This window comes from Cyanistes caeruleus, chromosome 7 (assembly GCF_971803275.1).
Source record: "Cyanistes caeruleus chromosome 7, bCyaCae1.hap1.1, whole genome shotgun sequence".
NCBI classification, from domain to species: domain Eukaryota; kingdom Metazoa; phylum Chordata; class Aves; order Passeriformes; family Paridae; genus Cyanistes; species Cyanistes caeruleus.
In genome coordinates, this window is record NC_141707.1 from 15,792,408 (window position 1) to 15,817,263 (window position 24,856).

The window sequence follows — 24,856 nt, forward strand, 5'->3', positions numbered from 1 at the left end:
TAGCATTTGGGTGTACTGAAGAGCTTTGTGGTTGGTCTGAGCAATTCTTGCTCTTGGACATTACCACTAGGGCTTACTATTTTTCTTCTTTGTATAGCTGCCCCAACTCTTTGTTACAGCACATTGTGCTTTATGCATTACTGTGTCAGCTTCTACCTCATTTTCAATCTCTATAGCAACAGTTTCTCAGCAACCGGGAGATGCTTAGTAAAGGCCTCTCAATATAGAAATATTGCACTCCAACCATAAAAAAAGAGGCACTTTGAAACAAAGATCAAAGAAGTTTTATCTTTAATTATTCAGGATATTTATTACTAATTAATTAGTGTTCTCTGTTTTGACTGCTTAGACAATTACCTGATACTTTGATCTGGGCCTTTGCTAGGCATTTGTTGTGAGCAGCTTTAATTTAAAAGCAAAACCTTTAGAACTGTGTCTTGAAGTCAACTTTTAAGTGCTGTAAAACTACTGGACTTCTCTGGCGATGTCATCTGACTTCTGGACCTTTAGTAAGTAATGAGAGGAAGGTAAGCACAGCTACTGTATTTAAGGGGAGACAATAATTTTGGCCTTTGAACAAAACATAGAATGTTTTCACCCTTCACAGGAAACAAAAGTAATTGTAGGTTCTTTTGTGCATATTTAAGATGTTGATCATAAGTTGTCTGATTTCAAAAGAAGAAAAGTCTCTGATCAAGTCAATTGATCTGCTGGGAGGTTTCTGCCTTCATGTGGCTTGTCTTTCTCTGTACTTTAATTTAATTATGTAGCATGCTTCAAAATACATTTTATTTGCTAAAGTACATATTCTGAGAACCTTTGTAAGGCAAAGTACATATAAGTAATTTTCTTTCGCATTCCACTAAGAGTCAAGAAAAAGGCTCTCTTTGTTGTGCACATAAGAGTATTCATGTTAATGGGACCAGGATTGTTAACTGTAACAATTTATTTCCTGAACATTTGTACATAATTTTTGTTTTTTGTTTGTTTTCTAAAGTGATTTTCACTATTAAAGCACACAAGAAACTGAAATATAACAAATTAACTGAAATAGTGTGTCAATGGGCAAAGTTACTTCAGATTACATAGGCAGCAGACACTGCTTCTGCTTTCATATTCTATTCATGTGCTAATACTAAAGTAGATTCTCTTCATTTCACCCAGACACTCCTACAGCAGTAGAGATCTGGACTGTCTGCAGAGTTTTGTGTATGAAAATGTAGACAGTACATACATTAATAATGTCTTCCATAAATTTTTGGAGGGAGGATTCAAACATATGATGCTGTACAATGATGGCCAGTTTGGTAAAACACATAAACACATGGTTAACTTTGAGACCATTAATAACCTAGGACAAGACTATAGAGTGGTTTTCCATGTGGGTAATTTAAATGTTAGACCTTGTGCTGTACTGGATAGAGATCTGGTCATCTTACAGTAAGTATCAAGCACTCATAGATTATGCATGCTGTATAACTCAGTAAGTCAGTAGATCTGTTCTTATTTGAGTAAGCAAATTCTAATGACTTCTAATTTAAGTGAGTTTAATCTGGAAATTTTTATATTGATCCCATCCAGTTTCTTTATTTTATGTACCTCTGGTACGGAGAAAATAAAGAAGGCAAGCTGTGTGTGTCTAAGTCTACCTTCTAGATTACTACATGTAGCTTTCACCAACACCAATGTTTAATTCATTGCTCTGTGTCTTCTGATTTCATTGATTTCTGTACATGAACTTTTCTGTCAAGCTATGGCAGAGGCTCTTACTATTGCAGCTATTTTAGGAACAGCTGTATCGTATTTTCATATATATTGCATATGAATATATATCTATAGGCAAACTTAGGTGCCTGTGTAAATGCTGGTCAGAGCTGTAGTTCTGCAGAAGCCTTAGTAAGAAAGAAAATAGAAGAGTGGAAAAGAAGCATAGTGGTATTTCTTTCAAAGAAGGACTACAATAAAAATTGTGGCATTATAGTCTTGAATGAAAAAGACTATTAAAGCAGATCTGTATCTCAGTATTTTAAGTATCTAAATTTAGGTTATGACTGAAATTTAGGGACAGAAACACAAAGTTGCAGCTTTCACCAATTAAAATGGTGAGAAGCATATTTATGGTAGACTCAATAATTTTATATCATTGAATACTTACACTTCATAATTGGCCAGTATTCTGTCATGTTTATGACAAATCATCAATGATTACATCAAATGTAAGAAGTGAGCATATGTTTAAGTTCAGATTTAACAACAATTTTTTTACTTAAGTTTTGGATAATTTCCAGCTATCTAATTTTTATTTATTTGAGCAAACTTTCACTTTGTTCTGCACAATAAGCCACATAGATGGCCTTTGGAATCTTGTGTGGCTTAGATCCATTATACCTAGTGCTTTGAAACTGCAGTGTTAGCTGAAAGGTAGTTGCTGCAGTAAATTAATGTTTATATTTCTGTGATTGGAAATGTGATGTACTTTAGAGCATTAGTGAAATAAATCCTGAGGGGAGACATTCAGTTTCCATTGTTACAGGGACATAACTACTTCTGCTTTCACAGTTGTTTAAATAAGTATATTCATGGTTAAGCTTCCTTTTCCCCTTCTGAATCAGCTCAGAAAGAAATAATGCCAGCTCAGCCTAAAACTTTAATTCTGCTTGAAAATTTTAGAAAATACTTTTGAGTAATTGCAATCAATGAATCTTGGAAAGAGTCTGGTGTAGATATGCCCTCTGTGACCTGAAATTGTACACTATGAACTGTGTAGTAACCCTGCATGTAAAATTTGGGCTCTTAATAGTGAAAGATGTCAGCTCCTGTACTTAAAACAGTTTTGAGGATTGGTTTTTCCCTGCTACAATTTTACTGTTACTTGAATTACTCCTATATTGTGCTAAGCAGAGAGCTTGCAATTTGCTGGAATTTTTCTGCACATGGCACCAAAATGATTTTGTTTAATGTAAATCTGTTTAATTTAATTTCTGAAGTGCATACAGTGAATTGTTCAGATTAAAAGGTTTAATTTGAATGGTTCGATATGTCTCTGCCTAGAATATGTGGTTTTACACTTTGGTTTGTTTTGTTATAGAATGCCTAATGCCATCTGTTAATTTCAAATGGATCCAGACTTGAGGGGTAAGGATTTTTCTTATTTTTTCCCAACTTTTCTCAAAAGGAATTTCTGTGTCTTTTTGAACAGAAACTACTGAATTTTAATGAAATCATGCCACCTTGAGAATCTCTGTGCTGTAGCACTTAAATGACAGATTACACAGCTGTAATGTCCTACTTTTATTGTTTGATCTGTCCTGACACCTTCCTTGCCATTATCACACCGGTTTATGGAATGGTCAGGCACACAGGCCCATGATCCCTAATTTATACTAAATGCTAAGTTTTTTTCCGTGCTTTGGAATAGGCATGAAGGATGGCCATACACTCCCTTTTTCAATGCAAAGTCTCAGCAGGTACCTCATCTGCCACAGAGCAATTAGTTCAAAATTCAGAATTGCAGGTAACCAGCTGAAGATGTCAGGAATCACCAGACTTCTGTGTGTTTAGGAACTCCTTTGTCTGCTACTCAGCAAAGGGCATTTATACTTCTTGAGGTGAAATTTGACCCACAGCAGAATGATTACATCCTGGTTTTCTGTCCAGAGGGAAAGCTCCCTTCCTGTGAGAAATGAAGGATTATAACGTCCCTAAATAGCCTCTCATCAATAATAATTTTAAAATGCTTTACTATTTTACTCATGTGTCCTCACAAGTTAATTCTGGAACTGTGCTTGACAGGCACAGAATGCCCCACTTTGGGGCCACATTTTGTCTGTAAGGGTGGACTCGAATTAAGTAGCAGATGGTTAGTAAAACAGATTCCCTTCACTTCGAAAATCATCTTGTGGATGGAAGGTGTTTGAGTTGAATCATATGTATATTTCTAGCATTTGTATTTGAAAATAAGCATTTGGAACTTAAGCCGTAGCCTACTGAAAACTGTGGGAGTTGTTCTGTTGCTTTCAGAAGGGCTTTGGATCAGTTTATTGAGGAAAGGGAACTGATGATGCATGGAAGTCAAAACTCATTTTTCACGTATGACATGCTACACTACATCTCCAAATAATATCACAAAACATAGTATGACAAGAGCAGAACTAAACAGATGGTATAGCAGTTATTGGCATCTTTCTATAGCTTAGACAGCATCTGGGAACCAGCAGAGCCCATAATTTGCTGACTATTAATATTAATCTGGTGTACTTTTTGGAAACCATTGCACACAGATTGGTTCCTTTCCAGACTGAACAGGTGAAGTATTTTCATTTATACGTATTTATTGCTTATCTTTAACCTTAACCTACTGTGTGTAATTCTTCCTTTCTGAAGTACAGGGAGAAAGGGTCTCTGAGGACAGAAGGATAACAGATAAATCCCTTTCTAGTTTCTGAAGTTTAGTGAACAAGCCTTGTTTTTTTGTCTTGAAGTTCAAGTTACGTGTGCAAAGTATCAGGCATAGGTCATGGTCAGCATGTCTTATTTTCCACTCAGAAAAACAACCTTTAGTGATGTTAAAGAAATAAGCTGAAATCATATAAGGGTATGGATTTGGTTAAGGATATTGGGTAGGTTTTCTAAACAGAGATGTCAAAAGTAATTTACTATAGTAAATGTCTTTTCTTCTTCTGCAAGAATCCCACATCTTGATCTTGACAGAAGATTTGCTTAGTGCTTGAAACAATATGCATCCAAAACAATAACCCTGCTCTGCAACTGACAAACTTCCTTGCAGAAGAGCATCTCTGATCAAAAAACCTATTTGCCTGAAGAAATAGTATTTCATTATGATATTGGTTAAAAGTATGTGCAGTGCATAACCCTCACAGGCCTTGTTCTGATCTATGAATAAACTTGATTCTCAAAGAAGCAGATATGATCTCTATGTTAAAATCTGTTTACTCACTGTTTACAAGAAGACTCTTCACCCCACAAAGTTATTTGAAAAAAAAAAGAAAATGCTTCATTTTTGTTTTCTTTTTTTTTTCTCCAAATATTCCTTCAGAGTGCTGATCAACTTGAAACTCCAAATTTGGTTGTTTTGAGTTTTAGTTAGTTTTGAATGAATCACTCTATTGTAATGTGTGTTTGTTTTCTTTCACAGAGGCCTTCAATGGTGTTCAGAGCTCCGTATACAGAACAGCCCTAAAACTACGCTCAGTACAAAGTCTTTGCCAGTGTTAGTAGTCAAAGAGAATCTTATGTGTTTACAGAGAGGAGAATCTGTATAAAATTTGTGTTGTGGTCACCATGAGTTATTGTGCTACTTTGCTCTCTCCTTTTCCACCTTAGAGTTTTAGAACGGATTATGAACACTTAAGATCTAGGTAGTGCTTCATATACAAATTGATTTTTTTTCCTTTTGAATGTCAACGGAAATACATTACTGAAATTCTAAAATTATGAGAGAATCAAATTATTTTTACAATCTGCAACCCTGCTATGTAGACATCAAGGACAATTATTAATCTTTATCTGTGTATTATTATGGTCATGAAAAGTCAAATTCTAATGTGTTTCTTAGGAACTGATTTATTAGAAATAACCATGGCTTATTGAAAATGCATTGACTGGACTATAAGAATTAATGAAAGCAAAATAGAATATGATAGACCAGAAAACTCCATTAGTATCCATTCTCCCTGTCTTTGAAGTGAGGGAGAATTCAGTGCAAGCAGAGTTGTGCAACAAAATCCCAGTCACCTAGCTCACTTTGAAATTACTGAATGTAAATTCCATATTGAGCTAAATTTCATGGAAATCCTGAATTTTCCATTTGAAACTGTGTGTTGCTGAAAATGCACAATATTGCAAGTGAGGTCTTCAGGGTATCACAGAGAGGCTGACTAGTTTGTTTGCCTTGGATATATTTCTTTCATTTGGGGATGCTCTCTTATGAATATTTTTAGTCTGGTCTCAGCCCTAATATGGTTTATCTGCTTGATGCTCTGTGTCAGTGTGGAAGTACCAATTCATACTGGTACTGGTTTTCTTTGTATATGGTGTACTGTTTTAGGCTTCATTTTATAGACTTGTTTTAGCAAGGCATTTCTGATAAAAAAATAGTCATGCTTCTATTCATGAAAAGGCATGAACCTTCATTCATTTCTTCCTTAATTTTCCCACAGTGGATTTGATTGATGTTTCTCTGATTCAGCACATCCTATCAAGTGAACAAAGCCAGAAGGAAGAGAGGATTTCACTGAACATGCAGCAAATCTCTAGAATGCTGATGAAACTGTTCCAAAGGACAAGATTAGAAAAACCAGGCCAGGTAGATCCAAGAGCTGCTGAATTCACATTTAGCTTGCTGGTTGCCATGTATGACAGGTGAGAAGAAGAATAAATGTAGATCCATTGAAGTACCATAGACACAAAGAATGTTTTTTTGGATGGGACCTTAAAGATCATATTGCTCCAAGTAATCCCAAGTATTGCTAGATTAAGTCTGTTTCTACCACTCTCACACAATTTCTGTGTGAAACACTCCCATTTTGATCTGTTTTGCTTTGTATGAAAACTAGGGGTAGTTCAGCTGTAGAAATATGAGTCACAAAACTACATCAGAAAAAGAGTAGTCTGGAAATCCAGACTTTTGCCAGTTCATGCTGACTTTTTCTCTGAAAACCTTTACAGAGTAGTTCTTCTTCTGACTTCCAAGATAATTTGGTATACTCCTAAAAAAGAATCCATATTTGCATCTGGAGAACAGTACCCATGCACAGGTCAGGAATTTGCCAGTCACTTTTCGTTATTCATTTTTCTCAGCCTTAAAAAGTTAATCTACCAATTATGAAACAAAATTGATGTCTCATAACTAAGATGAGCAGATTAGTGAATAGCAAAGTTTCTGAAAATAATAAGGAAACAGCTCTCAGAGTGTATTTTTCTTATGTATTATTTGTGAATGAGTTAATTCACTAAAGGCAGGATTGGTTTGTGATTCTATCGGATTTAAAACACAAAGTTCATTGTACAAGTTATTTACCACAGGTGAAATTTTTCCCATCTACATCAGCAAAGTTTTTTACTGAAAGTAAATGAGATGTAGGTGTTCTGCAGGATTTTTCTTGAAGTATTATTCATTGCTCATATGATCACTACTGCTTAAGGTCCAGCTTTATCAATTCTTTTCATAAAATAATCAATTAAGGCTAAGAATAAACAGTATATTAAGAGACAAAGCTAGAAACATCAAGCGTATTTTGTAATTTGTGTGCACTGTAGGAAAATTATTTAAAAGAAGCTTCTTAAGAGGTCTATCTTGGTCTTTTAGTCTGTTTTCCTAGGACTCTGTCATTTTCTTTTTGCTGCTATTTCTTTTTTTAAAAATAATTTCACGAATTTCTTGAAGTGTATATAAGATAGAAAAAGCTTCTTAAAATTTTCTAATCATGTTTTCTCTGTAGAGTGCTGTTCTCCACTATAAACACTGGAAAGTATTTCATAGGAGGAGCACGTAGGAATTTTCCATGTTTGTGTGGTAGTTTACTTAATAAGCTTGCATAAATATCTTAAGGGAATTTGATTGTGTACTTTAGCTTTAGTCTTGGAGTTTTTCCTTTGAAATTTCTGGAAAAACAACATTTTTCCATGCAGTTCATGCTTTAGACACTATATTGCAGCTTTACACAATGTGGGTTTATCTAAGACTCTTGAAAACAGTTTTATGTAACAATATTTTTAAGCTTTACAAAAGTAATATCTTAAATATAGATTTGCAGGATTTCCTGATTTGTGGTTTCTGATTAATATCTGCATTAGCTTCACAAAAAAAAAATAGTGTTTTTCATTTGGTGCCTATGTCACAAAATTGGGTTCTAAATCTACATTATTTATTATACAATGGTCAAAACTAAATGTCCTGCTCCTCTATATATCCTTTTGATTAAACTGAGTTTCAGTGAAATTAAGTGTAATCAGCCCAAGAGAAGCTCAGTGCAGACTACTGGGGCCATAGTGGAGCTGCCTGATAAGATATGTGAAACTCAGATTTTATCCTTAATTCACTACTGTATTTGGGAAGGCTTTCCAAAAACAAACAAACAAAAAAGTAGAACATACACTGTAAATGTAAAATTACATTTTATTTGGAATGTGAAGTCTTTGAAGGAGATATCTTTTTATTTTATGATTGCATGGTATCTTGGAACAGTTAACTCTGAAGTTATGTTCAGTGATAAAGTGTTCTAGACATAAAATATCACTCAAATGTTTCTTTGGATACATTTATATATTTATATTTATACATTAATATATATATAAAAAGGATACTTGTTTTGAAGTTTTCTTCCTACATAGTAGTATTCTATTCTTTAGAAGTTTCAGTCTTTTTATTCTCAGTGAATGTAGAGTAACTTATTTCATTTTCCTAGGTCTGGAACAGGGTATATCAAAACTAGATCTGCTGCTGCTGCCTTAATTTCGCTTTCAGGAGACACTCTACTGGCTAAATACAGAGGTGGGAAATGTATGATTTTATACACTGCCTGAAATACTGAACACTGAGGAAAATTTCCATTGTAATTTTTTATTTTAAAAGAAAATTCAGCTCTGCCATGAAAAAAGTATATCATGTTGACCGCTTAGTTATAGAGAAAGGTTGATGCAGAATAATGCTTTTCAATCAATATCTGTAGCCATCTTTGCAATAAAGAGCCTCTGAAGAGGTCATAGTAAAGTTTAAGTAGAGCTTCTATTTGCCTAGCAGAAAAGAACAGAAACCCCATGGTTTTAATTAGCAATTCACAATTTAAATAGAGCACTTCTTGTATAAGCATATTTTAATATATTTCCTAATGTTGTAAGAGTGAGTTTGTTGCTTTCTTCCTTGCTTTTATTTTCTTTCCCTCACTATAGGGAGAAGTATGGTCATGGCAGTCACTGATAGCCTGTTAGGTACATAATAAAGTGCAACTTTCTTGAGGGGTTGATTTGTTAGACTGCAATTACCATGGCAGTTTGGAGATAGCTTGAAGAGAGTCGTTGCTCTGCCAGGATTCCAGGGTTTTTTTTCCTTGTTTTCAGCTTTCTTCCAGTTTTATGCTGTCCCTGATGGGAAGGAGACCTTGATTACCCGCAGTGCCCTGAGAAGCCTGCTAACAGACTTAAATCAGGTATTGTTGCTGCAGTGCTGTTACATAGCAGATTTTGTAGGAGTGTACTAACCTAGGAGAAAAAAACCCCTCATGACTGATACTTTTTACATTTGATTATCTTATCAGGGACCAAAGTTAATAAGACACTGTGGACATAGGGAGCTATCATGCAAAGTAGGTAAAATAATCAAATTCTGTTCCTTTTCTCAAAATAACCACTTGCATTAGAGATTGCCTCTTTGCATTCATGTTGCCTGAGCTTATGGGTCCTGGAAACAACTGGATACAACTGTTCCTAAAGCAACTCCAAAATTCAGGTATCTGTACTCAGTAGAATAGCTTGTAGTTGCAGCAAGTTTCCTTAACGTACAGGTATTTCCAGCTGAACTGGTGCTGAAAATGGGATCTGAAAATGACCTCTGAGATTTAAACTCAGTGTCCTTCGGTATTTCCATACTATGGAAACATAGTATGTTTATCCATTACAGTAAGTGAGTTGGAAACAAATCATTCTGACACACCCTGAACTGTAAAACTGTGTACTGATGGTATGAATGTGAATGGGTTTTCTTCAGAACAGTGTATGAAATGACATTGCTATAGATACTTCACCATCTGTGTGCTGTCACTATCACAGCAGAGCATGATGGGAACATCTGTTTTTTATTGAGGTGATTCTGAGCCTTTCTTCTTGATGTAGATCCCAGCCATTGTGGGAGAAGGCTGCACTCTGTCTTGTGTGGAAATTGCGATTCATGACTGTTTCCATGGGGTGAGTGAAATTCTGATGTCCTGGGAAATTATTCTGAATGTTGTTGATTGATTAAAACTTCAAGTGTATCACCACATAACATCCCCAAGTATCTACTTGTAAGACTCAGGGCTGATCATCAGTCTCACAGTATGGGAGGATTTGTATCTATAGAAAAAAATCTCAGTAAGATACTACTGAGGACTCTTGCATTTATTTCAAAACCTTTGGAACCCAGTAATATTTTACATGAATAGAAAATTTATGCCAGCAAAATCCAATATCAGAGCTTTTATTAGAGATTATAGATGAAACACCAGTTTTTTTCAATGTATGATCTTGAGACATGTATTTTTTCTAGGTTTTGAATGCTGCTATTGTTGAAGAAAAATTCCTGTCTTGGCTGAGATCAGAGCCTGCTGTTCTCCTGTGGCTCCCTACATGTTACAGATTATCAGCCACAGAAATGGTTTCTCATCAAGCTAAATGCAGAGTCTGCAATGTTTTCCCCATTACAGGCATCAGGTGTGTCAGTGGTCTTTGGCATCCGCATAATTAGTTCTTACCATTGTTTACATACCTTATAGGCTGTAACTGAAATACTAAGTAACAAACTTTGGACATAATCTAATTTAACCAGAAAAGAGGGATAGGGAGAACAAGTGCAGTCTAATACTGAACCCTTCATCCTACTTCTCTTTAGCTCACTAGCACAGACATGACTATGAAATCTTGCCAAAGGTAAATTGGCAGTCCAAAGATAAAGCAAATTAAACCTGTGTATCTCATTCTTTAGTAATTTTTTTGTAACAAATTGTATTAACTAGCTGGTTAAGTTTTCCATCTTAGCGTCTTGTCATCTAAGTAATGGTATAAAATGGCATAGTGGTATAAAAAGGACACTATCCATTACCTTCTGACCAGAATGCTCAGAAAAGCATTTTACTGTTACTATATTCTCACTAATAGTAAGCTTGCAGGTTTAGTTTCTTGTATTTTTAGGTTTTTGTTTATGAATTCTATCCTATCAATATTACAGTTCCATGGGAGCAGCAAATAGAGGTAAGCTGGTGCATAAGAAGCATAAGAACTTGTAACTTCATTCTGAAAAATGGGAAATGGTGCTAGAACAATGGTTTCTTCTATGGGCTGCATTTGAATGCAGCAAATAAATAAGATCAAAACCATTGGTGGGTTAGGAGAAAAGTCCACAATCATTTGGACAAAACAACTTGAATTCAGAGAACGCTGAGGAAAGTCATTATTCTAACAAAGATGTTACTTTGCATTTCAGGCCCAGGGATCTGGGTTTCCAGTAATCACTTTTACTTACACCAAGTTCTTACTTGTGGGGAGGTAAATAAATCCCTTTGTTTTCCCTCACAGGTATCGCTGTTTAAAGTGTCTCAATTTTGACCTTTGCCAAGCCTGCTATTTCACTGGCCGTCTCTGCAAACCACACAAGAGATCACATCCTGTTATGGAACACTGTGTGCAGGTAGTCCTATTGTACTTGTTCATTTCCCTCTTGAGGTTCTTCATGTAGGCAAGTAGGCAGTAGATTCTTGAACTACATGTATTATAAAATTATGTGTGTATTAGCCATAACAGCCATGACATATTAGCATTATTAGTTTGGTAACAGGGAGACAGGAAAAGGACAAAAGCAGGCTTCTAACTTTAGAATGAGTGTTTTGTTTTGAAGTAACTGAATAGGCTATGAAATATCCCAGTGCAAGTCTTCTTCTTCAGGAATTTTATGGCAAGTTTTTTGTTAGCAGATAAACCTATAAAAGTCCCCTCAATGTCCCAATATTCCTTCATTCCAATCCCAATGCAGACTCATCCAGAAATTAATTAATCCTAAAGTTATACAAACTCCTGCATAAAATGTCTTTCTTTTTCTGTCTTTTCTGAATGTCTTCAGTTTTTCCACTTTATTGTAAACCTTTCTGATTCATTTGTTTCTCTAAGTTAGAGATACAGCACAAAGAGGCAGCATGTGCCCAAGTAAGACCACATACCTGGATTCTGTTACAACTTATGCTATCATCATATTAATGGCAAAGTGCAACACTGGGAATTTGTGTTTGGAAGACCAGATTCTGCTTTGAGCAGGAGATTCCAGATTGTGCGCACAGCAGCAGCAGCACACAGCAGCAGTTGGGGCTTTTTGTGGATCTGTATCACAGCATCTTTCTGTTCCAGTAAATGAGCTGGAAAGCACTTAAGAAAGTTTCCCTAGAAATCTGTATCTCCTGGTCTCCTTCCCAATCCTCTGCAGTTAATGTGAAAGATACCTGGGCAGCCAGTGGCTGCACTAAAACTAAAGACTGTTAGATTGCTCTTGTCACGCATTGTCTGGGTTAGCATTATACTCTTGCCAGTTCATTGCTCTCTGCTTGAAAACAAAACCCTGTTGCTAATGTTGTGAGAAATTATATCTGGATGCTCAATATCTGCATTAAAAATAACAGTTCAGTCCTCCAAATATTCTTCCTCATATTCCATCTGTGAGAAAGTAGGAAAATCAAATATTAACTGACCTCCTCATGAAGAGATTTCAAAGTAGAGACATTAAAATTAGTGTGAATGGAGAGTGAATGGGAGTGTGTGTTTGTGGAAGCGCCAAAAGGAAGGGCAAGAGAGATAAAGCAAGACAGGAGATGTTGCAATCTGGATTGCAGCCACATTGTTGCTGCAGAATTGCAATTTAATCACTGAACTTCGGTTTCCTTTATTAAGCCCTACTCTAACACAAACCCTGTACATATTACTTTATAGGCCAAATATTACAATGCAGGCCAAAATCTATACCAAAATTTAAAAGATAATCTACTCACTATGACAGATACCATTTTTGTATCTGTTTTGTTGGACTTCAAATAATCAGCAGTAAGTTGCTATCCCCATACCTTCCACTCTTAGCAGATGCTGTGCTTACCTGGGTAAATTTTTACACTCTTTATCAGAGATTGAGCTGCTGAGTGGGGGTTTGAAATATCACCAGAGTTTTTCCTTACCCTGCTGACACCTTGTGGTAATGTTACTACCACGTTAAGAAGCACTAGGAGGCATATGGTGTGTTTTCTTTGTTTTCCTGTTCAGTCTGTCAGGGCTCACCCCATGTTCTACAGCAGTCACCTGGGGCAGAACTGGTTTGAATCCTCCAATAGTACAGCTACTGGGCTTAATTGTTCTACATGAGCCTGTCATTCCTGTGATAAATGAATGTGTATTTTACTGTATTCTGTGAGAGTGAGCCATGGAAGGCTATATCTACAAATGCTTTATACTTTTTTAAATACTTGTATAAAAGTATTTTGTCTTAGATACTAGTCAGCAGAATTATTGCTGAGACTGTGAGCTTAATCATTGTAACTACCAAAATCCTGTGTTAGGCATTTCCAGGTTGCCTTTGATCCAGGCAGTATTTTGCATAAAAGAATTGGAGCTGTTCTTGGCTGTGGTCTTGCAGCATTACCCACTTCAGCTCCCCTTCTAGGGCTCAGATAGTAGCCATGAGCCTCATCAGATGGTGAACAGGTGGCCCTTTGCTTTGGAATATGTCTGTTTCTGGGCAGCATCTGTTTGGAAAGTCACTTCCTTCTTTATTATCCCTCATTCCAATAGATGTCAGCAAAGGCCAATGCAAAGCACTTTCTCCGCACTATCAGGAACAACCTGTTTCAAGAGCGCTGCAGAAGGAAAGAGGCTCAGAGAAGGACAGCTCTGGAGTCAGTGGAGGAGAGGCACTTCCCTGCTCACAAAAAGACTTTGTGAGTTTAGGTTTCAGATGAATTTATAATTTCTGAATTATAATAATTATAATTTCAGGCTGTGGAATATTGCTTGATTATGTCTTTTGAGCAAGGGATTTTTTTATGAGAGATACCATGTCATGATTTTTTTATTAAAAAGAGAAGTTGCTGCACGTTGTTCTGTAGCTTAACTATGGTTACCATGCTGACAACCTAATGATCAGTTGTCTTATAAAATATAACAGGCTTGTGTCTTGCTTCCCTCCTTCCTTATGTTGTCTCTTTCACTCTGCTCTGTTTCTTACATTCAGTCTAGCATCAAGCATTGCAAATGTTTGCTGCCTTTACAACTGCATGGGTTTTTAAGCACTTCCTCTGTGACAAATTCATTGGAAATTAACTGTGAATTCTTACCACACATGACCCACAGTGCATTCACTGGCAAGCATTCTACTCAAGTCCCACTAAATTGCAGGCCTGTGGAATTCCAATAGCAAGTAGATGATCTCACCATTCCTCTTATTTCAGACCAGTTGTTTCTTTTGCTTTGGTTAATATTTAAAGTCATTACTGTATTTCCACTGGTCATAGTGGCTAATAGTGAGCATTGGAGGTCATGTTCAGAATTTTCTCAGTAGTTTCTCCTTCCTTGCTATGAGATTCTGGTTGATACTTAAGTATAGAAACTGGAGGGAGATCAGCACTAGCAACATACAAAGGGTGAGATTCCTTCCTGTTTGTATAAAGATCTAGCAACTGTCTTGCATCTCACATGTGTTCTCCAAATGAGGCTTCAGTGAGGCTGAAATAGGGAAAAAATGGTCAGTCCTCTCTAAAATAATTAATTTCATCTTTATGTGAAGGAGGAGAAAAATCTGTTTATAAAACTGGATTGTTCTACTCTAGTAGGTTTTCAGTTAGAAAACAATATTTTATGTAAGACCAATGGATGATATTTACAGTGATCCTCGTGGAGAATATTGTTTCAATGTTTGTTTTTTAGAATGTGGTGAAATGCAAAACATCTTTTGTTGTTAATATTTCCTGTCTTGTATTCAGCAACAAAACAATATTTAATCATTTTGAATGTACTTTAATCTTTCTGGAAGCAATTGAGATTTCTCTTTAATTCTGTAGGGGTTTGTTTACCTACTGCTTGGGTAGCAATGAGACAAAGAATCTGGGGTTGCTGTTACAGGTGTCACTGTGGGGCTAATAAACATCTAGGCTTTTCCTAGCATATGATGGACTGAACAGCAGGATACTTTGCTATTTTTTGTAGCTGAATTTCCTAATATATTTAACTCTTGGCTAAAGGAAGCAAAAACAGAAGCAGCAAATTGGACTAAGAATAAAGTGGGTGGAAAGAAGAGCTTGTTGCTGAGATTCTGTTGGGAGAGTGGAATTCGTTTTCAGGAATTCATTCTTTCAACCAGAATATGCCAGCAGGCATAGCTAAACTTTATTTCTTGCTTAATCAATAGCACATCACTCTGTCCATTTACACTGCATTAGTTTTCTGCATTTGGGTCATCCTGGGTAGCAAAAGCATGTGAGTCCTGATCCTTTCCCTACTCATTACTTCCCTGTTGGTGTACAGTCCTCCTGTGGAATTCAGTGCTTCATCACTGCCAGGTCCTGAAAATGTGTCTTTCCCAGTGAACAATTGTGTCCCAGAGTCAGCCGGGTTCATACCTGAGAACAGGACTGTAATGCAGAAGAGTGAGAATAACAACAAGACACCAGAGCAAGGCAAGACAATAGCTCAGGTGAGTAAAACATGAAGCCGTAACAGTACTAAAGCTGGGAAGAAGACCTAGCAAGTTAATTATCTTATTGCCTTCTAATTCCAGTGAAAATTTAATGGACAGCTTCACCTTTCTGTTAATTTTTTGCTTATTAAAAATGTGGCATCTGTAAACTTAGTGAGGTTTGAATTTGTTATCTTCCCAAGATTTCCCAAGATTAGTCACTAGTTCCTCAACTTCCACGACCTTCAGAAGCACTTGTAGGAATATTTACTTTGGGGTTTTTTGAACTGTCATAGAGTAGCACACTAAAGTCTAGATGAGTCTGGAGTCCTCTTGCTATTCTGACAGTAAAAAAGGCCATCATGTCTTCCTACTGCAAGCAAATGTCAAAGAAGAATGTCTGAATTCCTATTAGACTCAGGCCACTTTTGTTGCCATGGAAATAGCAAGAGGACAGAATGGGCCCTCTTAGGATAAACCCAGAGCAGTGTCCACTCCAACTAAAATAGCTGATGCACAAAAGGTCTCCATTAAACCATTCCCAGCTTCCCTCCAAAGAAACAATGCTGAAAGAATGGGTAGGATAGAATAGCTAAAAATAAGCACATAACAAATTTTTGTTTCTATGTTTTCTGAGATGTTGGTTCAGAATACAGGGAACACTGGGTTGTGTTCTAACCAGATTGTGTCATCCACTCGTTCTTCCCAGGAGCCAAGGGGTGCAGTAGCACAGAGCTAGCCTCTGTGTGTCAGGTCATTCCTTTGGCTCCTACTCCTGTGCTGCCCTTTGGAAGACCTGTCTTTTAGAACTCTGCTTCCCAGCTCAAGGTATAGTGCCAGGCAGCAGATATCTGCAGGAGAAGTTTGGGGCAGACATTGCTTAAACATAAAATTTTGACAGTTGGCATTTGTCATTTTATAAAGCAGCAGGATAGGACTTGCATTCCTGTGCTGGGATTCTCTCAGGTGCATTGCTCTCTTGTTTATTTTCTCTCTGAGCTGAGAATTCCTTTTGAGCAGTTTTGTACTGATTTCTAAGATCTTATAGTGCAGATTATTTCCACTTTGAAAATATGTAGACAGTAAGTCCAATGATTGCTTTTAATAGAATCCATGAATATGGAGGTCCTGGGAGATCCAGCTCTTAGTCTCATAGTTTCCTGGCAGCCCTGATTCCTACACAACTTGCATCATGCCTCAAAGGTATCTTAGCTGGAAAGTGTTTGTCTCCTTGACTTCTGGGCTACTGTTCTCTGTATGGTCCAGAGAATGCTACTTCCATCTAAAGAGCAGGTGTTTCTATTTTCTCTTCTACATACAGTCTCTTTCTCCATCTCCTTGTCTCAAAGCACTGGTGGGACTTGGGAGAGATTGTTCCCAAATCAGAATACTCCATTTTGCAGAAATTCTTGGGAGTATGGATTTTGTTCTAATTTCAAACAAATTCTCATTCACTTAAATTTGTCATAGAACAAAGAACTTGTTCTATAGAATAATTTTCCCAGCCATTAGAAATACCTCAATGCATTAGTTGATTGTAATACACTAAATTAAAAGGTTAACTAGTAAATCTGTTAAACAGACCAAATCCAAAATTTGCCATGCACTTCTAGAATAAAACTTGCATGCAAAAATGAAATGCTATTGCTGATAAAGTTATGAACAGATACTTCTTTTTTTTTTTTTAGACAGTAGCCTCTTTTGAAGCAGATGTGTTAAAAATGCGTGAGTCCATTAAAAGCATTCACAGTGACAGCAGGTAGGTAAATGCAGTTGTACACTGCCTGAAGATTGGTGGGCAGTGCTGCTCCAGCTGGAGGGCTAGAAGACAGATGATTTTTTTCCATACTTTGGAGATTTTGAGATTAAAAAAACTCTTATCAAATGAGTATGAATAATGAAAACTCTGCAACAAAAATTTTAGATTAAGATGACTGGAAAAACAATGGCAAAGCAAAACATTTTGGTTTGCTTTCATCAGCATTTCTGCAATTGCTAATTTACTTTTTTTCTAAAAGTAATTTTTAGGCAAAAAGATGTTCCTCCACATAAAAATGCCAGAATATCATACTTTTTCAAAATTTTCTCTGAATGAATCAAAACAGATTTCATAATTTGCATGAAGCTTTTAAATCAAAGTAGAATTTCTTTCTAAAAATTATGCTCTACATCAAATAGAGATTAATAGGATGAATACAATAACTATTGGTATACCACAGCTTATATAGCTTATAAGTTTATAGCTTATAACAGAAGTTCCTTCTGATAGTCAAATCTTTAACATTGTAAAATAATAATTCCTAAATTAAAAATCTTGTTGGAGGCTTGTTTGCTTGGGTGACATGGCAGGGGGGGAAGTTGGTGTGTGAGCAAGAATGCTTGCCTTTTACTTGCATTTTTGCCTTCCCCTCCTTTGTTTTTTTAGTTGTATATAAAATGTACTCTCTGTAGAACCATGCCTATGACCACTGAAATTGATGGAATTACAGTAAAGTGTAGAATTCGATCCTGAATCTGCTCTCTTTATTTCCTTTGGTATGTTCAGTCCCCTCTGTTCTTGTTCCCTTTCATTCCAAGTACAATTGCTGTTCCAAGTTCACACAAGGGCATGCCAAGATTAGAGTTAAACAATTGCAATTTCACTGGAAGTCTGTTCTCACTTGGGAAAATAAAGAGATGTGGCAAAGATCTTCAGCTTTCTTTTAGATTAGCAATTGTTGAGAGGATATTTGGGACACCTGCTCCTATAATGTTGCTTTGACCCAGAGCTTATCACAGAACTGGGTGAATGAATCATATTACTCATGGGAAACTCTTTATTCTTGTTTGTGGACCAACTTCCAGCATTCACCTGTCCACAGAACTGGGCTCTGAGTTAGTTTTAGGAGGACAGCATTTTATAGTGAAGAACCCTCAAATGTTGTTATAAGGGACCACTGTATTATTAATTATAATTTTAAATGGTCTGACTTGCTGCCCCATTTAGACAGATCTTGCATAATTCAAGTGAAACTGATGGAGCTGTTGTCTCTAAGCTAAAGCATAACCAAAAGAAAGTGAATCAGGTGAACTTCTGAATGTAACTAAGCAAGGCAGATAACTAATCCAGATCTGTGATATGAAGCAATTGTTTATTAATGTAGTGTCCAAAAACATTACTGTCTGCATCTCAGCTGTGAGGAAAGCAAAACTATTTCTACCCTGACTTCTTAGAGAAATCACAACTAGAACAGAATTATGAGTAGTGTTTCTGTCATACTGTGCTCTGAGTAGCTAATTTCTAAATCTCTGATGTGCATGGGACAGTGGCACTTCTAATCCTTTTTCAATGGCCTGTGCAGAAGCTATTGGCTTCATTTAAGAAACTGCAGAGAATACCACGAGCAAGACAAAACTCTATCAAAGGGGTAGAAGCTGCTTTTACTTTATTGTTGCCCAGGCAAGTAATGGGAATCTTTTGCAGGCCAGGAGTTGCTATAAGTAGTTTGCTTCTATACAGAGGGATTGCTATTGTCTCTCCTGTTACAGCCACCTTTGTGGGAAAGGTAAAACCCCAGGATGCAAGGTTCAATCCTGGCCACAGTTCTACTCAGTTCTCATATTTCCTCATCTGGAATATTAATGCTCTTGCTAATTCCATGGATACAGTCCGGCTTCTGAAATATTGGCCTCTAATCCCAAAGCTGACAAAAATTTCCTGAACAGGTAAAGGGGATAAAGTTAGTGCTGAAGTGTTTGCTCATTTCTGTGATTGCATATATTTGTGTATGTCTGGTCTAGCAAAAATCCCACCCTCCTGTATCTCTGGTAGGTATATGAAGAAGCAGTTCAAAAAATGGAAGGACAAAATGCAATTTCTTTGTAACTGCCAGGAAGAAAAAACCTGCAAAATAGAGACAAAACTCCAAAGACTGAGAGTAAGCCATGAAAACCTGCAAATGACACTGCAGCACATGAAAGAAGAAGTAAAGGTATAGTGATAATATATCAGGATAATATATATATATAGTGATAAATATATCAGGAATTGTCACAGTTATGAGCCATTACTGAACACTAACAACTGCTTTTCCTGTAGACCAGCACTCTTAATACCATTTTGTGTACCTTCCACTTGTATTTTCATTCATCTTAGGTTCTTCTCTTCAGGGAAAGCAGATAAGGTCTTTGCAGTAGGGATTTCCTTGTCATTCTGTGTACATCTGGCATCTAGCACAGATATCCATGCTAGCACATTTAAATACTACTGCAATGAAAGTAATGAATATTCCAATAAGTGTTTCCAACAGAAGTGTTAGATACTTCATTGCAGTCTGTTCTTCAGAGAAGAGTCAAAGTGCTGGTATTGAAGAAATAAAATGTTGTTCCTAGTTGCTGTCTTTTACTGGGATGTAATACAATCATCTTATAGAAAATATTTTACTTGTTTTCAATTATATTGATTCTTATAATTACAATTATTTCTGAGATTCTTAAAAGGCCCTTATTTCAAATAAAATGCTTACATCTTTCCCCCCTACAACATATTTGTAGCATTTTCTGCAATGCTGTTTTAGTACTACTGACAAACTGAAATATCAATTATTTTACCAACATATTTTCTGTGTTTTGTCTATTGTAGACCATGTTGCAGTCATCAGAGCATCCTTTTGCACAGTGTCATAATACAATGCCAAGAAATCCACATGTTCTGCTGGAAGGGAGAATGCAGGGTGAATTAAATCCTGCCCAAATAAGGCCTGCTTCCAGAACATGTGCAGAATGGAAATGTTTGAATCCCCCAAACTCTGTAAATAGAATGCAACTTTTACAGACACCTGAGGTTCCCACTGCAGTGGAATTTATGTTCTCAGATGACCCACTGGAGTCAGTGTCCCTGCGGAGTGACAAACCCTTTATGGGACAGCATAACAAAGCAAAAGAAAAACAAACATATCTGCCTAAACTGACAGAAAACTCTCTTGGTGGAATGGGGAGTGCAGTTCTTATTCCCACTGCAACGCAGATACCACCTGATGAGAGGGAAGTCAGAGAGGAATTGGAACTGCTAATGATCAAACTGAAGGATACATTGTCTCTCCAAATCCAACCAGGTATAAGTTCTCCAGTCATCTTGACACTGTTTTCTTACCTTCATCCCGTTTACTCCATAATATTGTTCATAATTATGTAACCCTCAGAGGAAACTCAGAATCTTGCTTTAACCTTTGTAGTATTATTCTATATTGTAAGGTAAAGCATATTCCAAACATAGCCTCTAATGTTGGACTGATTTGGAACTTGATGAATCAAAACTCCTGAGACATAATCACCCTTGGCAGTCAATTAAGTCAATCACACCAAACTTAAACTGGTGAGGGCATGAGAGGTTTTTGCTCTTGCCACTTCTGTGACACTATAACTCTAGTCCTAGGAGACTTCCATCAGTACAAAACCCCTCTGTAAACAATGGTCTTACACAGCAGAGCTTTGTTCAACACTCAGGATGCCTCACTTTTGATAATGAGTATGTAATAAGGAATATGACAGAAAAAGCTGGTCTTAGAGATTTATAAAGAGTTTTCTAGTGCTCTAACAGCATCCAAAAGCTTGGAAAGACTTAAAATCTGTTTTACTTTTCAGCCCAGCAAAGTGCTTTGCACCAGGAGTTCTTCTCTACAGCTGAGCATGTTTGCAGGTCCTTTTCTGACCTCATCAACCAAGTAATTTCACCAGCTTGTAAATGATGGAAACTACCATTCACCTTACAACTTCAGTGAACTACTTATGGTAATTGATGCCATGTCTCTAAAAGATACTCTGTTTAAAGTGTCTCAGATGTTGCCTGTAATAACACAGCATGACAGATTTCTGCATTTACTGACTTTACCTGGAGCATTTTGGAGAGCTATGTATGTGGAGTAGCTTTTCTGTTGGTGATCTCCAGCTCCTGTGCTGTGACTTCCTCAGCAGTGCAAACGATTGCCCATTTCTCTCTCTTTAGCTGTTGATATCCCATGGTCAAGTTACTTCCTTGGAATGTTGCTGTATTCATTGATGCCAGCAACAATGAGAACTTTTTTTTCCTTAAAGAATGACTTTAAAGACCTGAGAAACTGAAATTATTCAGTACCACTTCAGAGAGAAAAAAATATACAGTGAGTTATTTACTATCACTCTTTGGTGGAAGGTGTATAAAAATAGTAAAAAAGTAAGTTATTATGCTCAAAACCAGTTATGGTTTGAGAAAATTTTCATATTTTTAAGGATTTTAGTTATGTCACTGAAATGATACCAGCTTTCCAAGAAAGAAGACAAGAAAGAATTTTTTCTGTGATTACAAAGAAAATCAATTTCATTCAGGTGAGAACAAAATATTTTTGGAAGTTCTGGGAGAAAAGTTAGGTAAGTTTTATATTCTGAAGCTTTGTTTCATATATAATCAAACAATGTTTAGGTTGATATGATTTGAAAAGGCTAATGAAAAGCATAGGGCTTAAGAAAAGCTGCTTAGCACAGAACTCCACATTGATTTTCCATATAGATTTTCCTTGTGTTTTATTTTTCAGAATGAGTTATAATCATCAAGATAAAGGGACTGCCTGATTCATTAAAGAGGCTAGAAATCTTATTTTCTGTTGGTAGTACCTCAGCTATCTTCTTGAAAGACCTTACACTGTGGTAGTAAGATTAATGAACATTCCTCATTCTTTCTGCTAGTTTTGGTCAAAGGAGGCCTGAATGACACATCCTGCAGACACTCAAGAATTTTACAGCAAGAAATAATCATATGCTACTGGAAGCTAATAAATGATTTGTCTCTAGCAAACAAAGTGTAAAGAGGGTGAAAATTAAAGAAAAGAAACTTATTGAGGGAGGAGGGAGGACTCCAGAGAACAAATAGTGATGAGGTAATTGGAAAGTGGATATATCCATGTCATAACATAAACATACTGTGAGATAGAAGTTTAGTAGCTTTGGCAATATGCCAGTGCCAAGAGATGCACACAACAATCCAAGGAACCTAATTGTTGATCATCAGCTTCTGATGAGGCTTTAAATCTCCTTCTAGTGTGTTCCTCTGAATTTAACTTGGAAACTTTAAACTTCATCTGAATTAAACTTAGTTGGAAACAGTAGCAACAAATGTCTGAAGCAATGTTGAACAGACCTGGAGCACAAATTCTTACAAAGAGATATTCCTGGACTACCATGAATCCTTCTTTCATGTCAGTATGTAAATACTTAAAGAATTTTCCATGCTAAGAAGCAGTCGTTTAGCTCACAGATCCCTGTAAGATGAAAGGGACAAAATCACAAGGTCTTTATTTTGTTGTTATTCAGTTCAGCTGACAGTGAAGGAACTTCAGTCAGACATGTCCATGCCATCCTTCTTCTGACACACTGGCTGAGAAACAGTAAGCCAGGAACAGTATCTGCAAAAGCAATCCTAGCTCACTCAAAGATCTGCCATGAAGTTTATAAGGAACAGTGGTAGAAGGCAATATCCTGTCTTTAAACACAATGACATTTTAAAATGTTCCTGTATAGCAGATCTACTTTCATCTCATATGGAGACCCCTTGCTTTTTTTTAATATAGACACTTTTATCACTTTCACTCTGTCACTTGTGGGTTTAAATGTAGTTAGTTGCATCCCCTTTTTTATTTCAGAACAATTAATAACACAGATTGTCTCTTTACACCAGCAGTTTCCAAATGTTCTCCATAGTGTGATCTGTCCTAGAGATTCATCTGTTTTGTCAGTCTTGCCTCTATATCCTTTCCTGCCCTTTGCATCAGAGGCTGAATTTTGCTACAGCCTATTAATTAAGAAGCTTATTGAAGCAGAGAAGTATTGCAAAATTAATTTAAATGTTAAAAATTATTCAATTAAATATCATCTTGGCCCATAGTGCTATTTCTGTCTGAAGGAAGAAAGTTGCCATGAGCCGTTTCCTGAGGGATCCTTTTGTTGCAGGTAGGACCTATATAAAGTGGAAGCACTGGTATCTGCCCAAAGAGCCCTGTGGAAGGCATCTCAATAAACAGGACCTGTTCAGATAATCTGTCTGGTCTCACATTTTCTAGAGTTTGGGAGCATATGGGAACAGGTAACATCTGCTCTACTCCAGGGGCATCCAGCCCTTAACACTCTTTGTCAGGTGCTGGTTGTGGTAGCCTTAGGGACTGTGAGTGAAGATATATAATATCTAACATCGATACAAAGTTGCAACGAGGCTTTTAGATATATTGTAACAATGTAATTAATTAACAACTTCAGTAGAGGAGAGAGCAGATCTGTTGTAACAATGCGCCTGCTGCCCTCCCTCGTAGTAGCAAAGCATTCTCATACCCTGTGTCCGCAACTGGGGGTCTGTTGCTGGCCAATAAACAGTGTGTTCCTGTGTTTATCCTGCTTTAGTGTTCTCTCGTCTCTTGAACATTTAAATGGTTTGCTCTTAGAGTTTTTTATTTGCTTCCTTAAGTCAGGATTTCCCTATATGGGACTGTGATTAAGCCTTATTTTGTTCAGGCCTGTAACCATTTCAAGATTTCTTTACACGTTTTGTTACTTGAACCTATTTCTGCAAGTTGATGAACAACCCGGAAGACAGTTTTTCTGTGGGCATTTGGAAAAATATAGAAACCCCACCAAATATTGCTACATGCTCAAGGAAAGACACTTCCATTGAACAACTAAATGTAATAGTCTATTAAAGATGAAATTCATAGTTTCATCCCTCCAGTCTGGCAATGGAAATAATTTCTATCATAAAAGCAATCGTATGTTACCTGCTGTAAGTTGTTTTGCATTAGTTTAATATCAAATTGCCTATTAGGGTTATCAATAAGAGTCAGAAGAGATTGATTTTTCTACAAAGAACTTGTAAACTAAAAAAGAAGCAAATGCAAATTATGTATGAGAATTTTTGTGATTAAACATTTTAAGTGTGAAAGCAGAGGAGCTGGTAAAACCCGGTAACCCTTTTACTGGAAAACTGAAAACTTTCTTGGAAGGTATTTTTCACGTAGAAGTATGTACTATTTTTCTTTAGTAGGATGATGTTTCTGAGCAGGGGTTGCTCTGTACAAGTGTAGAGCTCTGCATACAACCAAACATCACCATCTCTTCTGTAGTCCTGTCTTGGAGCCAGGGGAGGTTTTTGACAACTTCCTTCTCTGCTTGTCTATATTTTATTGAAGGATCAGTTATTTCCTGTTTCAGCACCAAAAAGACAATAGTTTGAACAGATCACATGTATTGCAAAAAGCCTGATATACACACAGATTGAAGTAGGCAACTGCTTATAAATCATGCAGTTTAGTAAGGAGACTAAATTAATAGGTAATTAAGAAAACCCATAAGTCCAAGTCAATCAGAGATGTAGTGCTTGAGGTTACATGCCTTCTTCCACCACACAAATTGACATCAATGGGGATTAAAATGCAAAACATAAAGAAA

At 36.6% G+C, this 24,856-nt stretch overlaps 1 protein-coding gene across 6 annotated transcripts; it reads left to right on the forward strand.

The window, feature by feature from the left end:
- Positions 1 to 1,085: 1,085 nt before the first annotated feature.
- On the forward strand, positions 1,086 to 23,804 carry DYTN (dystrotelin). Of its 6 annotated transcripts, none has more exons than XR_015289154.1 (16): positions 1,086 to 3,135; positions 5,156 to 5,230; positions 6,180 to 6,381; positions 8,427 to 8,512; positions 9,079 to 9,167; positions 9,276 to 9,323; positions 9,850 to 9,921; positions 10,262 to 10,425; positions 11,287 to 11,398; positions 13,534 to 13,679; positions 15,262 to 15,430; positions 17,101 to 17,171; positions 19,224 to 19,383; positions 20,034 to 20,505; positions 21,035 to 21,549; positions 21,659 to 23,804. XR_015289154.1 is itself a non-coding variant. In XM_086897332.1 (16 exons), exons 1-15 carry the CDS (start codon positions 3,117 to 3,119, stop codon positions 21,136 to 21,138), a joined length of 1,989 nt encoding a protein of 662 aa, XP_086753458.1. In that variant the 5' UTR covers positions 1,086 to 3,116; the 3' UTR covers positions 21,139 to 21,181; positions 21,659 to 23,804. The 6 variants fall into 6 exon arrangements, 4 of the variants coding, with proteins under 4 accessions (XP_086753458.1, XP_086753459.1, XP_086753461.1 ...); XR_015289153.1 differs by having other exon boundaries at positions 21,035 to 21,754; positions 21,961 to 22,224; XM_086897332.1 differs by having other exon boundaries at positions 21,035 to 21,181.
- Positions 23,805 to 24,856: the final 1,052 nt, after the last annotated feature.